Source organism: Ctenopharyngodon idella, chromosome 6, assembly GCF_019924925.1.
Source record: "Ctenopharyngodon idella isolate HZGC_01 chromosome 6, HZGC01, whole genome shotgun sequence".
Taxonomy (NCBI): Eukaryota; Metazoa; Chordata; class Actinopteri; order Cypriniformes; family Xenocyprididae; genus Ctenopharyngodon; species Ctenopharyngodon idella.
Genome location: NC_067225.1, coordinates 23,110,592 through 23,125,170, shown reverse-complemented (window position 1 = coordinate 23,125,170; position 14,579 = coordinate 23,110,592). Strand labels below are relative to the sequence as shown.

Genomic DNA, 14,579 nt, shown 5'->3' with positions numbered 1-14,579 from the left:
TATTAATATTTCTCCGATTGTGTTCATCAGAAAGAAGAAAGTCATATACACCTAGGATGGCTTAAGGGTGTGTAATTATATACACACACACACACACACACATATACAGGTGCATCTCAATAAATTAGAATGTCGTGGAAAAGTTCATTTATTTCAGTAATTCAACTCAAATTGTGGAACTCGTGTATTAAATAAATTCAATGAACACAGACTGAAGTGCTTTAAGTCTTTGGTTCTTTTAATTGTGATGATTTTGGCTTACATTTAACAAAAACCCACCAATTCACTATCTTAATAAATTAGAATACTTCATAAGATCAATAAAAAAAAAAAAAGGATATTTTAAACAGAAATGTCAGGCTTCTAAAAAGTATGTTAATTTCTATGCACTCAATACTTAGTTGGGCCTCTTTTTGCATGAATTACTGCATCAATGCGGCGTGGCATGGAGGCAATCAGCCTGTGGTACTGCTCAGTTGTAATGGAAGCCCAGGTTGCTGTGATAACGCCTTCAGGTCATCTGTATTGTTGGGTCTGGTGTCTCTCATCTTCCTCTTGACAATACCCAATAGATTCTCTACAGGGTTCCGGTCAGGCGTGTTTGCTGGCCAATCAAGCATAGTAACACCATGGTCACTGAACCAGTTTTTGGCACCTTTGGCAGTGTGGGCAGGTGCCAAGTCCTGCTGGAAAATGAAATCAGCATCTCCATAGAGCTTGTCAGCAGAAGGAAGCATGAAGTGCTCTAAAATTTCCTGGTAGATGGCTGCATTGACTGTGGACTTCAGAAAATACAGTGGACCAACACCAGCAGATGACATGGCAGCCCAAATCATCACTGACTGTGGAAACTTCACACTGGACTTCAAGCAACATGGTTTCTGTGCCTCTCCACTCTTCCTCCAGACTCTGGGACCTTGATTTCCAAATGAAATGCAAAATTTACTTTCACCTGAAAAGAGGACTTTGGACCACTGAGCCACAGTCCAGTTCTTTTTCTCCTTAGCCCAGGTAAGACGCTTCTGACGTTGTCTTTGGTTCAGAAGTGGCTTGGAATGTGACAGCTGTAGCCCATTTCCTGAAGACGTCTGTGTGCGGTGGCTCTTGATGCACTGACTCCAGCTTCAGTCCACCCCTTTTTGAAGCTCTCCTAAGTTCTTAAATCGGCTTCGCCTGACAATCTTCTCAAGCCTGCGGTCATTCCTTTCACTTGTACACCTTTTCCTACCACACTTTTTCCTTCCAGTCAACTTTCCATGAATATGCTTTGGCACAGCACTCTGCGAACAGCCAGCTCTTTCAGCAATGACCCTCTGTGACTTACCCTCACTGTAGAGGTTCTTGATGATCGTCTTCTGGACAACTGTCAAGTCAACAGACTTCCCCATGACTGCTGTTGGGATTACTGACCTAAACCCAGTATTTATACCCTGAAAATGGTAATTTAATAGAACTTGAAATTAAATATTCTAATAATTTGAGATACTGATTTTTTGATTTTGATGAGCAGCAAGCTGTAATCATCAAAATGAAAACAAAAAAGTCTGGAAATATTTTACTTTATGTCTAATAAATCTAGAATATATTTAAGTTTTACTTTTTGAATTAAATTACAGAAAAAAAAAACCTTTTTCATGATATTCTAATTTATTGAGATGCACCTGTATATCCCATTTAAACTTAAAACTTCCTGCGTTTGACATCTGTTATTGTCATGTTTGCATGTCACTGGACATGCAAAAATCTCTGAAACAGCATCAGTGCATTGTGATCATGATCCATGGGATGCAGTGCAAGCTAAACAAAAAAGCCTCCATTAAGAGCATTATGTAGCAGCGGGAGACTCAAGACAATTAGTTATGAACGCTGTCTGTTCTTACTCCTGTCTGGTCATAATTCCAGTCAGCCTACGTAAGGCCAGTGCATTAGCTCTCAATTACACAAATCCATTTAGTTGGTTATTGAAAATAATTTAAACCCGTATCGCCCTGATTTGTTGGCATTAAAGGACAAAAGCAACTTCTTTTCAGAAATACTGTTGTTAACGCAGCTTAGGTTCACCTCGCCATGGCTATCCTGCACATATCTGCGACTCAATGAGTGCACAGCAGTTTTGCAGATAATAATGTGAGCTTCTCAATCCCATTCTACATCAGCTGCCATCAGCACTGGTCCTCAATAATCCTCTTTATTCTGACAAACTAGCAGCACTTATTAATTGCGCCGTACCAGCCAGCCCCTGCTGAGGACAGCCAGACAAACACCAGCTCTCAGCGACATAAACAACTCCAGCTCTTTCCCATCTGCTTGAGTGCAGAACTCTGGTTCATTTTTCTGTGCAAATTTACCTCAGAACAAACCAAAATGGAAGAGGGTACACAGTTGACATGCACATTATGAAACTAGCCACAGTCTTAACTTGATGCCTGATATACCCTATATCACACCGCAAAATGGTCATGAGAGGAAGGAAAATCACATGCGACCTCATTAGTTAAAATCTGCTTGATTAATAAAATGAATAAACATGTTTATGGTGAGTTTTTCTGCCACCTGCTGGACAGTCTGTGTAAGTTTTTCTCAATGCTCACCAAGTCAATCCACTGTACTATTTGAAAAACTCGATTTTACATTGTGTATGTGTTGCTTGTCCATTTAAATCTGGACACCTTGCTGTTCACTGTGATTTCCAGGGTGTCTCCATGCTGTTATTCTAAGGTATTCTGATTAGTTGTTAGTACATTTCTATGTGGTAGCTTACTGGTCCAAGTCAAAAGAGCCCAATTAAAGTCTGTACGATGTTCTAGGTCTTTACGATCCTATTTGTAAACACTCAAAAATTCCTAAATGTTCCTACAAACAAATTATAAAACTTCCTATGCATGAAAAATGCACCTGAATCCATCTCACTCTCAACAAAAGGGTCAAATAAGGCACTGATCAAGGTCTCCTGAACTCTGACCTGATATGTAGCCAGGACAGCATTGGCGTGGTGCCTCCTCCAAACACCCAAACTGTGAAGAACACAATGAGCAGGGTTGTGGTGAACATCATCTGTCGCGCGTATGTGGCGGTGTCGCGGATCGCCAGAGCGAATGCCATTGCCCCTCGCAGCCCTGCAGAGCACAAACACACATGCGGCAGTCACAACAGATTTTAGTAAGAATGACAGCGCTGCTACAAATAGAATGCCAGTAAACTTAAACAGGCAAACAGAGCCATCACACTCGATCAGATGTTTTAAGGGTACTGCACTTTGCTGTCCTTTTAGCAGGGTGATGTTGCTGATCTGGAGGGAGCTGCTCCACATCAAGAGCCGTTATTAGAGATGTTCTGATTCTGATGCCTCATTTCACTCTTAATTTAGATCTCGATAACCTTCAGCAGGGTGCTGAAATCTATTGAGAGTTCACATCAAAGAGTCTGACACTAAAGGACACTAGAAAACTGATTCCATTGATTTATATTCTACTTTGTTGTTTTTATTAAATAGTTCCACATCTTTAATGTCATGCAAGTGTGAAAGAAGAGGAAGTAAGCCAGGTGTGGTCACCATACCTGCAAACATCATCATGTGCTGAAAGTTTCCACTGATTTTGTGTCTTCGGCCAAGGTTAATCAGGAAAGACAAGGGGTAGATGTTCAAGGCCCGGCCGATAAAGATGGCTATCTGGTAGTCAAAATGTTAAGGAATTTTTTTCTCACACAAAACAAATTAAGTTTTAAAAGAAATCTAGACATATACTACCATCCAAACGTAAGAAATGAATACTTCTATTCAGCAAGGATGCATTAAACATAAATGCTGTTCTTTTGTACTTTCTATTAATCAAAGAATCCTGAAAAAAATGTTTCAGTTTGCTGCATTTTAGTCAAAGAAATGCAGCACTGGTGAGCATAAGAGGCATTAAAAAAATTACCAACCTCAAACTTCTGAACTGTATTATAGATTATATAATTTAAATTGTTAGTTAAAAGTTTAAAAACAAAGATAATGCTGAAGATCAATTATATAAACTGGCAAAACTTGTCCAGATTCATGATTTGATTAAACTATTTTTTTCCGAATTTAAAAACAAGTACTGTATTGTATTCAGTACTTATAGCACACATATGAACCATATGGAATCATACAAACCACTTTTATGGTGCTTTTTGTCCGTTTTGGAGCTTGCCAAACATGGTGACATTATTACAGAGATTTCTACAATAAAAGTAAAGTAATTAGCTGCATCTAAACCTGTACACAATGCCTCCTAGTGGTCATAAATCATAAATAAAAGATGTGATAAAACAGCCTTGAATTTACCCAGATGTTCTATAGTTGGTTTGGTTCACAGGCAAATATCTGTAACATGCTGTCAAACTCTCAAAATTGTTAACTGAGGTTAAATTCTAGGAGTTAACAAGCTTCATTTAATGTATATTACCGCCTACTCGTGTGAAAAAAAATAATGTGAAACTTTCATTTCAACTGAAAGACAAGGGTCACTTCATGCATTTTCTCTGATTGGATAGCTATCCAATCGTAAAAAGACCAGGTGTAAATGCCCTCCGAAACGCTTACGGTTTAATATTTAAACTCGATCACTTAAACCACTTCAGGAGGTGGTTTGAGGCGTATTCCAAATGAAACTGGACAATTTTAATGCATATGGTTGTTGAAGCTGCATATGTAAATTTTACTTCCAAAATGGTAAAAAAAAAAATAAACAGCAAATATGACAGCGCTACTGCAACACGCATTGCCACAGACACGGCCCACCGCAGATGAATAGCTGAACATCTCTTCAGCAAGCAGATGTGCAAACTGCATTTGGCATCACACCCTGAAGCTCAATGCACAATCGCTTTTGTTGACGTGAACTCGAAATTTGCATATAGTAAATGGATTTATATTTGTTTTGTTGAGACACATTTATGTGGCCAAGTGTAAATGGAACAGTTTTAACAAATCTGACAGCTATCCGATCAGTAAAAAAGGCATGACGTGACCAGTTATAAACAGGCCCAAGGATACAAAGGCTCCAACAATGAAAATGGGGCTGAAGACGTGATTCTGGAAGGTGAAGAGTGCCAGGCCCATGTACGAGAAGATGAAGTTCTCTGCCAGGAAGTGCAGCACTTCAAACAACTGCAACAGCAAAGAAACATACCACACATGAAGCAGTCTGCACCTTACAATCACAGTTGTTCAACTAAACAGCTGAAACAACATTAACACAAGAAAAATAGCAAAATCAGGTTCAAACTGAACTGGAAATGCATGCACCTCTTCTCTATACTCAACACTGGCTTTTATAACATATGTTAGATATAAAGCTGAGGCTGATATCTTCAATTTTTGTTACTCCAGTCTATAACTTATCCACAAACCGGAGCTTTGATAATAGTGAGTCTGGCCCCTGGAGAGAAATCCAGTGCCACAGGGGTGTCATAATTACTGCATGCACCCCACCTTGCTTCATCACATTGCACTGCTCCGACAACACAACAGGGGTGCTGGGAATTCATTTAGCACTATCCCTCGACTTGCTGCCCCCTTGTATCAAAGCATCTTTTGAAGTAGAATACGCAGGGCTCCCATAACCCCTTTGTTCTTTCCTACATACATTACTTTTTCAACTTTGCCACAGTTCATATCACTCTGGTTTTATACCAGCTGCTCTAAGAGCAGAAAACCAGAATCCAATGTTCATGTATTTTCCCCTGAATACAGCAAAAATATTTTACCTGTTTAGTACGTTTGGTCGACTCCTCCGAGAGATTGTTGTAGGTATAATGAGCCTGTGTGATTCCACAAAACAGCACAGCGACAACACCTGGAATAGTAAAGGAAATCAGCATCATATGTGGCTTTTTTCTTCCAAGTGGAGGATGGGATGAAATTTCAATCCGGGCTGGAGGTGACCAATAAAACAATCAAATGACAAGGGCAAATGACTGCACACATTTACACATCAAGGATGTCAACGTTCAACCACTCGACCCTCCCAGGTACAGCAACACAGAGTTTTAAGTTTTTGGATTTTATTTCACTTGTATTTGTATGCAAATTATTTGGCAAAACATTTTTTTGTTGTTTTTTTGTTTTTAAGATTTATTTTTGCTGTTTTTGCATTTAGACAGTACAGCTGGAGAGAAGACAGAAAGTGAAGTGAGAGGAGGTAAGATCAGGAAAGGACCACAAGCCGGGACTCGAACTCGGGTCATCTGAAGCACAACTGCGCCACATGTCGGAGTGCTGCCCACGAGGCTATCGGCTCTGAACCATGAACGTTAAATATTTTTCATGCTAATAAAGCACATTAAAATTGAACAGATTATCTTTTAAAAACCAGATTATGACACTATTTTTTCCAGTTGATGCTTAACAACAGTAAATGTTGTGCTGTTCCTAGAGGAGTTGCATATATACTATAGGTTGATCTCTAGGTTACCTAGTTGATTAACCACTATGCTTTCATTATGCACCCACATAAACACCCACCTGTGAATCCACATGCTTCAGCCAGTAGAAAAGTACTCCAAGACATGAGGAAGAACAGAGCCGTCTCCAGTAGAGGGAAACAGTGCAGCTTGGTGAATTTTGTCACGTGGATAAAGTTAAGAATTTAAACCACACATCTGATTAGCTAATCAGTGCAAAAAAAAAAAAAAAAAGATTGTATAAAAATAATCAGTGTATAAAAATATACACTACCATTAAAAAGTTTGGGGGCTTTAATGTTTTTGAAAATAAGTATCTTATGCTCATCAAGGCTGCATTTATTTGATCAAAAACAAAGTAAAAACAATAACAGTGAGAAGTATTTTTACAATTTAAAATAAAATGTTCTAATTTAATATATTTTGAAATGTAATTTATTCCTGTGATGGCAAAGCTGTATTTTCAGGAACATTACTGCAGTCTTCAGTGTCACATAACCCTTCAGAAATCATTCTAATATGCTGATTTGGTGCTCAAGAAACATTTCTTATTATCATCAATGTTGAAAACAGTTTTGCTGCTTAACATTTTTATGGAAACCGTGATACAACTTCTTCAGAATAAATAGTTATAAAGAACAGCATTTATTTGGAGGAACATTTTAAATATCTTTACTGTCACTTTTGATCAATTTAATGCATCCAAGGTGAATAAAAAGTATTAATTTCTTAATTTCTTTAAAAAAAAAAAAATAAATCTTACTGACCCCAAAATTTTGAACGATGTGTATACAAACTGTATTTACTAGGTACTCTTGACAGAAATCTAATGCTGTTTAGAGGATACTGCTACAGTGTTACTACGTTTGCAAATGTATAAAAGAATAAGCATCACAATGCATTCAAGGGCATGAATGTAACTCATTCGGATAAACCTAGATATATTTAGAAATATAATTTCATGACACCATGCAAAAGGATATGAGGGCAGTGACTACTCCAGTGACTGCTCCCATGGCGAAAGAGCCACTGAAGATGCCCAAGAAGACACCCACCGATTTGAAGAAGGCAGAGGCATCAAATGTGTGTGTGTTGACTCCTGCAGGCTGATACGCCACAATTGACCTTCATACCAAATATAAAACAATCCAAATTAACTGACTGTGCTTATCTATGACCAACGCAGCCAATGAAAATGACATATTTAAGATTGCATTTTTAAATAATTCTTTGACCTGAAGCATAATGTGAACCCAATACCATTTTATTTTAAAATTATTTTATATGCATGTTATTTTTTCCAGCAAAGTCTAAATGCAACACCGTATTGCAGTGATATTCTGACTACAGGGACAAATTGTGTAAAAGGTGCTGAAGCAAGAAGTGAGAAACAGTAAGCTCTAGCTTATTGTGTCCAAAAGGGGGAGCCAGAGCGCCATCTTGAAATACCACTGGAGTTGCAGCATCATTAGTTTTTACTATTGAACACTATAGTGAAAAATGTCCCCAGCACACCCTCTGTGCTGCCAGCCTGGGAAATCCCGCCAAAATCCCATTTTGTCAACTGCCGCAGACAAAACACGTGATTTTACCCTCTTTTTTTTGTAGCAACAGAAAGGGAACAAGAAACTGATACTGTTTGAAGGGGGACTCACGATGAAAGCACTATGGAGACTGCGTCGTTCATGACACTCTCTCCGAACAGCAGTGCATAGAGATCACCATCAGCATGGAGCTCATTAAAGATCGCAAGCACTGTGACTAAAAACACACACATAAATCAGCAAAGAGATTATGTATTAAAATCCTGAAATGTTATTGCTCCACTTGCTGGTCAGTTAAAAAAAAATGTTAGCAGTTCATATAACTGATGGTAAATTTCAACATTTAACAACAACAGCATGTTTATACTATTAGAAAAGAGAACAAAGCGACAGCGAAATTAAAATGGACAAAGAGAGAGATGACATACCTGGATCTGTGGCAGATATGATGGCACCGAAGAAGAGGCAGTCTGTGTAGTAGAACTTGTCAGTGAGTTGACCGAAAACATGCATCAGTTTCACCACCCCATACATGAGGTTTCTTTCAAATAAAATTAAAAAAAAGTATGTTTAGAATAGCATCTTACGATATACTCAAAAAAAAAAATGGTGGATTAAAAACAACCCAAGATGGATTGAAAATCAACAAACCCAGTGACTGGGTTGTTTTAACCCAGCGGTTGGGTAAATGTTTTATTTAACCCAACTATTGTTTAAAAATTACTATATGGCTGGCTTAAAATTAACCCAAAATAGGTTGGAAATCAAAAATCAAACACATTACTAGAGGCAACAATAATCATCAAAAGGTGAACATTTATTAATAAGCAATTTAATAAATGTTTATTGTTTAATTATTATTCATTAAATTTATTATTAAATGTTCATTTATTAAACATTAATAAATGTTCATTTCCAACATATTTGGTATTTTGGGTTCATTTTAAGTTTTGCGTTCATTTCATTTTAAACAATATTTGAGTTAAATAAAACATTTAGCCTAACCACTGGGTTAAAACAACCCAATCACTGGATTTGTCCGTTTTCAACCAAACTTGTGTTATTTTTAACCCAGCATTTTTTAAGAGTGTACTAATCATACTATTTCAACAGAATGGAAATGTTCTATATGCATGAAATACACAGATATCCAACTACATATTCAACTAGATTTTGAACATCTTTTTTGACACATTGATTTTTAACACTGAGAAACATTTTTCACTCAGAATGGTAGGACAAAATGCTCAAGGTATTAAGCGCAAAGTTGGAGCTCAACTGGCAGCAAATGACAAAATGCATCTGACGGTGACTGAGTACTGCTGCCACAAATTCCATTACGTGCCTGAACCTGGCTCTTGCATTATGTCATTGGTTAGCACACAAATAACTTTTAAGAGTTTAGGTTGAAATTTATGTGAATCTATAAAAGAAAGCATTATAATTACATGCTATAACTGGCTATTATCACCTTCTGCTTTTTTTAAGTTTGCTTAAATCATCCTACTCTGTGACAAGTAATCAAAAGTAGACAACAGTTCACTCCTTAGCATAGTTCTGTTACATCTATAAAATGAGTTTCTGAGGCATGTCATGGCTGCTCCCACTGTCTGTCGGTAAATACAATTTCATGGTCAGTGGGAATACAGTCCCTGCGTTCCAATGTGCATACCACCCACCCTATTCGGCCTAAATAGCACTGAATATTACTAATGTCACATACTATTTAGGATTGATAGTATGCACATTGAGACACAGGCTATGAACCTTAGTGACTTACCCAATGACAAAACAGGAAATGGCAGTGCCCAGGAAAGCATAGGTTATAATGGATCCTAGGTTTCTGAAGAAGTGTCTCTAGAAAAACAAGGAAGAGAAAAATGGTATGAAAAATATCCTTGCCCTGAGAAAACGGTTCAAACTCTGTTGTATGTATTATTTATAAAATAAATACTTTATTATATAATCATCAAGGCTGTATTTATTTGATCACAAATACAATAAAAACAGTAATACTGTTTAATTATTTTTACAGTTTAAAATAACCGTTTTCCATTTTAATATTTTTTTAAATGTATTTCATTCCTGATGGCAAAGCTGAATTTTCAGCAGCCAATACTCCAGTCTTCATTGTCACATGATACTGATTTGGTGCTCAAGAAACATTTCCTATCAATGTTGAAAACAGTTGCGCTGCTTAATATTTTTGTGGAATCTGTAATACATTTTTTTTCAGGATTCTTTGATTAATAGAACCTTCAAAAGAATAGCATTTATATGAAATAGAAATCTTTTGCATAAATGTTTACTGTCACTTCTTATCAATATAATTTGTCTTTGCAGATAGACAGACAGAAATATAGACAGATGGACAGACAGATAGATACATCTTATCTTCTATTTTTCGATCCTTGCTCGTTTACAGAGCAGATTTTTCCTGTGTGAGTATCAGTCACAAGATGCTGAGTCACTCGGTTGCTACAAAGCACAGCAACTACAAAATAATTTGATGTTAAACCTTTCTCTTTCACTGTCAAAACAGCTTCTTCTGTTGCAACTCCTGCACTGCTCTTTCTGATCAAAGTCTTTCTGTGACTGTGCAGTGAGTAGATGGCAACTAATAGTAATCACGGAGATACAAATACAGAAAATACAGTTGGTTTAAAATGAAACCATGTTACCACACAAGCTAAATTCCAGCCAGCTAAACTAATTAAGACAAACAGCTTGGGAGAGCAAATATGAAATCATTCTTGAAAGCAGCAGTTCTTGAGGGGAAATGAAACAATTTTCATAGCAAGAGAGTAAGTCAGTGAGCTAAATGAAACTAAGAAAGGTAAAGAAGAGGATCAGAGAACAAACATTTTTACAGGAGTTTCTCAGAGTAAATGGTCTTAAATCTAACACAAGCCCATCAGTTACATCTATACTGTAGACATTGAAAATAAGGGGAGTTTTCTGTAGGAGCAGATTTTGTGGTGGCTTTAAAGGGATAGTTCAGCAAAAAATTAAATTTGTCATAATTTACGCACCCTCACATCATTTACAAGTCTGTATAACTTTCATTTTCTTGTGAAACACAAAAGAAGATATTTTGAAGAATGTTGGTAACCAAACAGACATTTCTCTGAATATCTTCTTTTATGTTCCACAGAAGAAAGAAAGTGACAGGTTTGGAACACCATGACATTTTTTTTTTTTTTTTGGATAAAGTATCCCTTTAAGGACTGTTCATACCAAGTGTGAAAATTTGAGGTGCTAAACATCTTAATTTCAATTACTGCCAAAGGTCATACAATCTCCTCACTTTTCCTCCATTCTGTAAGGATCATCAAAAAAGTCAAATGTGTAACAAAGAGAGGAAACAATGCCTTGTGCTTCTGTCTCAAACACACACAGCTGGCAGAAGCCAGTTCCTCTCACTTCCTCAGGGCCTCCCTGCTCACTCAGCACAATCTAAACCATCACATTAAAATCTGGAATGCAGAAGTCATAAACATGATATTCATCTGTTAAACACTGCAGTAAAATACATGAGCCGATACTGTATATACATCCTGTTTCATTACATTTTGTTCTGTGTAACCGGCGAAATTACGCAATGCAGTCTGTTACAGAGTGGGGCTACACGACTAATCATATTTTAATCGTGATCCTGATTCTTTAAATATAATCATTGCAATATTGGTAATATATGATCTGAAAACACAGACATACATGTATGTTGGGAGTTCAGCAATCTCCATTGTGATATTCTGCTCAAATTAAAGTGTCATATACAATCAGCCTGTACTGCTTCACGAGCCGCTTGTGCCATTTGCTGCTATTAAATCTGTGAGCAAACCCTCTCAGTGACTAATAATAAATCCAAACACGAATCTCGATTAATTTCATTTGCAATTGTGGTTGCTGAATAAATGCACTTACACAACCTCTGTGCTACAGCACAAAGTAAAACGTTAACATAATTTGGAATGATTGGAATTAAAATTAGGAATTTCACTGTTTTAGCTTTCGAGAGAAACTTCTTAAGGTTTTAACAGTTTTTAACTTTTTTATAATGAGAGCACGTAAATGTATATGATAAATACAATAAATCAGGAAACTCAATGAGGTAAAATAAACCCAGCGTATGAGTTGACGTTCTCGTGAAAGTGCAATAATTCTCATAAATGTAATAAGAAATTTCTCGAATGAGAGCAATTGTGATTAATAATCACGATTATCATTTATGAGTAAAAATAATCGTCATTGTCGGCTCTAGTAGAGAGTACTTTACAAATGTCTTTGACTAAGAACACTTATCACATGGAAAGTCAAAGCAGGCACTAGTTAATTTGACACAAATAAAAACAATGAAGAACAGAAGTACGGTGTTCAATATGTCATATTGTTGTGTACTTGGGTTACAAACACCCAGCCAACAAAACTTTAAAAATATGTCTTTTTGGATGAACTATGCCTTTAAAGTATTCATGAAAGTGTAAAAAAAACAAAAAAAAAAAACAATAAGCAATGCCTCTGTACACTACGTCTGTGTGTTGGTATTTGTGCCAATGTTGTTTACTGCCAAAAAGCTCTGTAATACTTCTATAAATAAGCCAAATTAACACCGTAAGCCACTGAATAATAGGTCATGGGGAACAATAATGTTAAACACTAAAACCCAACCTGGCTTCACAAATTATACAAAGGTCACAATCTGACTTCCCATGTTAAATATACATTAAAGCATAACACAGTTGGTCCCACTTTATATTAGGTGTCTTTAACTACAATGTACTAACATTTAAATTAATAATTTAATACAATGCACTTACTGTGTACATAGGTTTTTACATTGCAATTATATTTTTAAAAATATCTGCATGTAATTACATCTATAATTACACCGTTGACCCTTCCCTTACCTTTCAACCCACCCTTAAACCTACCCATACCACCAAACCAGTCTCTAACCTTATCTGTATCCCACCTCAATAACAGCAGAAGTGCTTTGCAATACAATATAAACTTATTTTTTGTTAATATACTTATTTTTTGATTTAAGTACATAGTAGATAAGGACACTTGATATAAAGTGTGCCACACAATTTAAAAGGTGTCAGTGTAATTAAAGAGAATTTTGACCAGCTCTCAGCTCTCATCTAGTCCGAGGCAAAACGGAAAAAGAACAGAGCTCAGGTTGCCTTAGAATAGATCATATTTCAAAATTTCATAATGTAAAGAGGTAAAGAAGCACCTTAACCGATGAACGCTTTACTAAACAAGCCAAACAAAAGCTAAAACAATAAACGATAAATTCCTTGCTCACAATATCACTCATACCTTTTTGAGGCTATATCCGGCATGGAATATGATGGGAGGTAGCAGAATGTTGAAGAATACCTCTGGGTCAAAGGTCACCTGCAACAAAAAATATTTAAATGTTAATTTGTTAACAAACAAATATTTATCATAAACACGTTTAAAATAAATGTTTTTACTAATCTTGTTAAAGACCTCATGAATAACTTGACATTGCAATTGCCAATCCTGTGTTGATGTATTTTCTATTAAAACAGGAAGTTGAGATGAGACATTGTTGGGACGTGTCCTTTTTTAGTTTAATTCATCATCAGGAGGATGCTGGTGTGTCATAATGGTAGGTTTTGAAATTAATAATTTACCATTTTTATTTATGAGCTGCTGTTTGTTGGCTGTTGTACTATCAGATCAATAGCAGGAGGTATTTATAATTTAAATACATTTTATTAACTTTTAAGAATACACTGGCATATATGACTCGGTCTTAAAGAATGACCGGACCTTATTAATAATTTGATTCAGCATGTATTGTTACATTTTCAGTTTTCATTTTAATTTTAGTTTAAGTTTTAGTCATTTTGTTATGTGCTTTTGTCATTTGGCTTTTTATTATTTCTATTTAGCTTTCATTTATTTTTATTTCAGTTTTAGTTTTAGTAATTTTAGTACTTCATCTAAACCTATTTTATTTCAGTTAGTTACCAAGGCAACATTTCTAATTTTCTTTTAAAAATTTTTTTAGGAGTTTCATACAATATTTATATTATTATTATTTCTACTTTGATAGCTTTAGTTTTCAATAACACTGCTGAACAGGAGACAGAAATTAAACTTCCAAATGAAATTTCATCCTCTGACAAACCTCTGCTGCAGTTTTATCAGAGGGGTTTTTATATGTGAGTATGTATATTATTGCTGTTGTACCTTGCGCAACATGTCGTTCTGCTCCACACTGTGGATTTCTCTAAGGTTGATCTCCCCCTTGAGAGTGTACTCAAAGAACTTTCCGCTAACGTTGAGGAGCACCGTGCTGACAGGACCTTCCTTCAGGGTGCAACTCGGAGGAGTTTTATTATGGTAGCTGGTGGAGGGAATGCCATACCGCAAAATAACTCCCACCAACAGACCTGTCCGACACACAGAAGATAAATCACTCACATACACATTCAATTCATACACTGTGGGGGAAAAAAAGGCTTTCTGAAAGGGAAACTTGTTTGGAAACAACAATTTTTTTTTTTGCAGTGGTACTGAAATTACACTTTTCTCCTTAAAAGCTCAGTATGAGCAGATTTGTTT

At 36.3% G+C, this 14,579-nt stretch overlaps 1 protein-coding gene across 2 annotated transcripts in view; it reads right to left on the bottom strand.

The window, feature by feature from the left end:
• slc9a7 (solute carrier family 9 member 7) overlaps positions 1-14,579 on the bottom strand; it is a 42,992-nt gene that overhangs the window by 20,672 nt on the left and 7,741 nt on the right. For both annotated transcript variants that reach the window (XM_051898241.1, XM_051898242.1), the window contains exons 2-12: positions 14,205-14,407; positions 13,302-13,379; positions 9,754-9,830; positions 8,402-8,514; positions 8,085-8,190; positions 7,413-7,554; positions 6,491-6,596; positions 5,734-5,822; positions 5,021-5,134; positions 3,559-3,670; positions 2,963-3,116 (exon numbers count right to left, since the gene is read on the bottom strand). In XM_051898241.1, the coding sequence (XP_051754201.1) occupies positions 2,963-3,116; positions 3,559-3,670; positions 5,021-5,134; positions 5,734-5,822; positions 6,491-6,596; positions 7,413-7,554; positions 8,085-8,190; positions 8,402-8,514; positions 9,754-9,830; positions 13,302-13,379; positions 14,205-14,407 (1,294 nt within the window). The remainder of the gene's footprint in view (positions 1-2,962; positions 3,117-3,558; positions 3,671-5,020; positions 5,135-5,733; positions 5,823-6,490; positions 6,597-7,412; positions 7,555-8,084; positions 8,191-8,401; positions 8,515-9,753; positions 9,831-13,301; positions 13,380-14,204; positions 14,408-14,579) is intronic.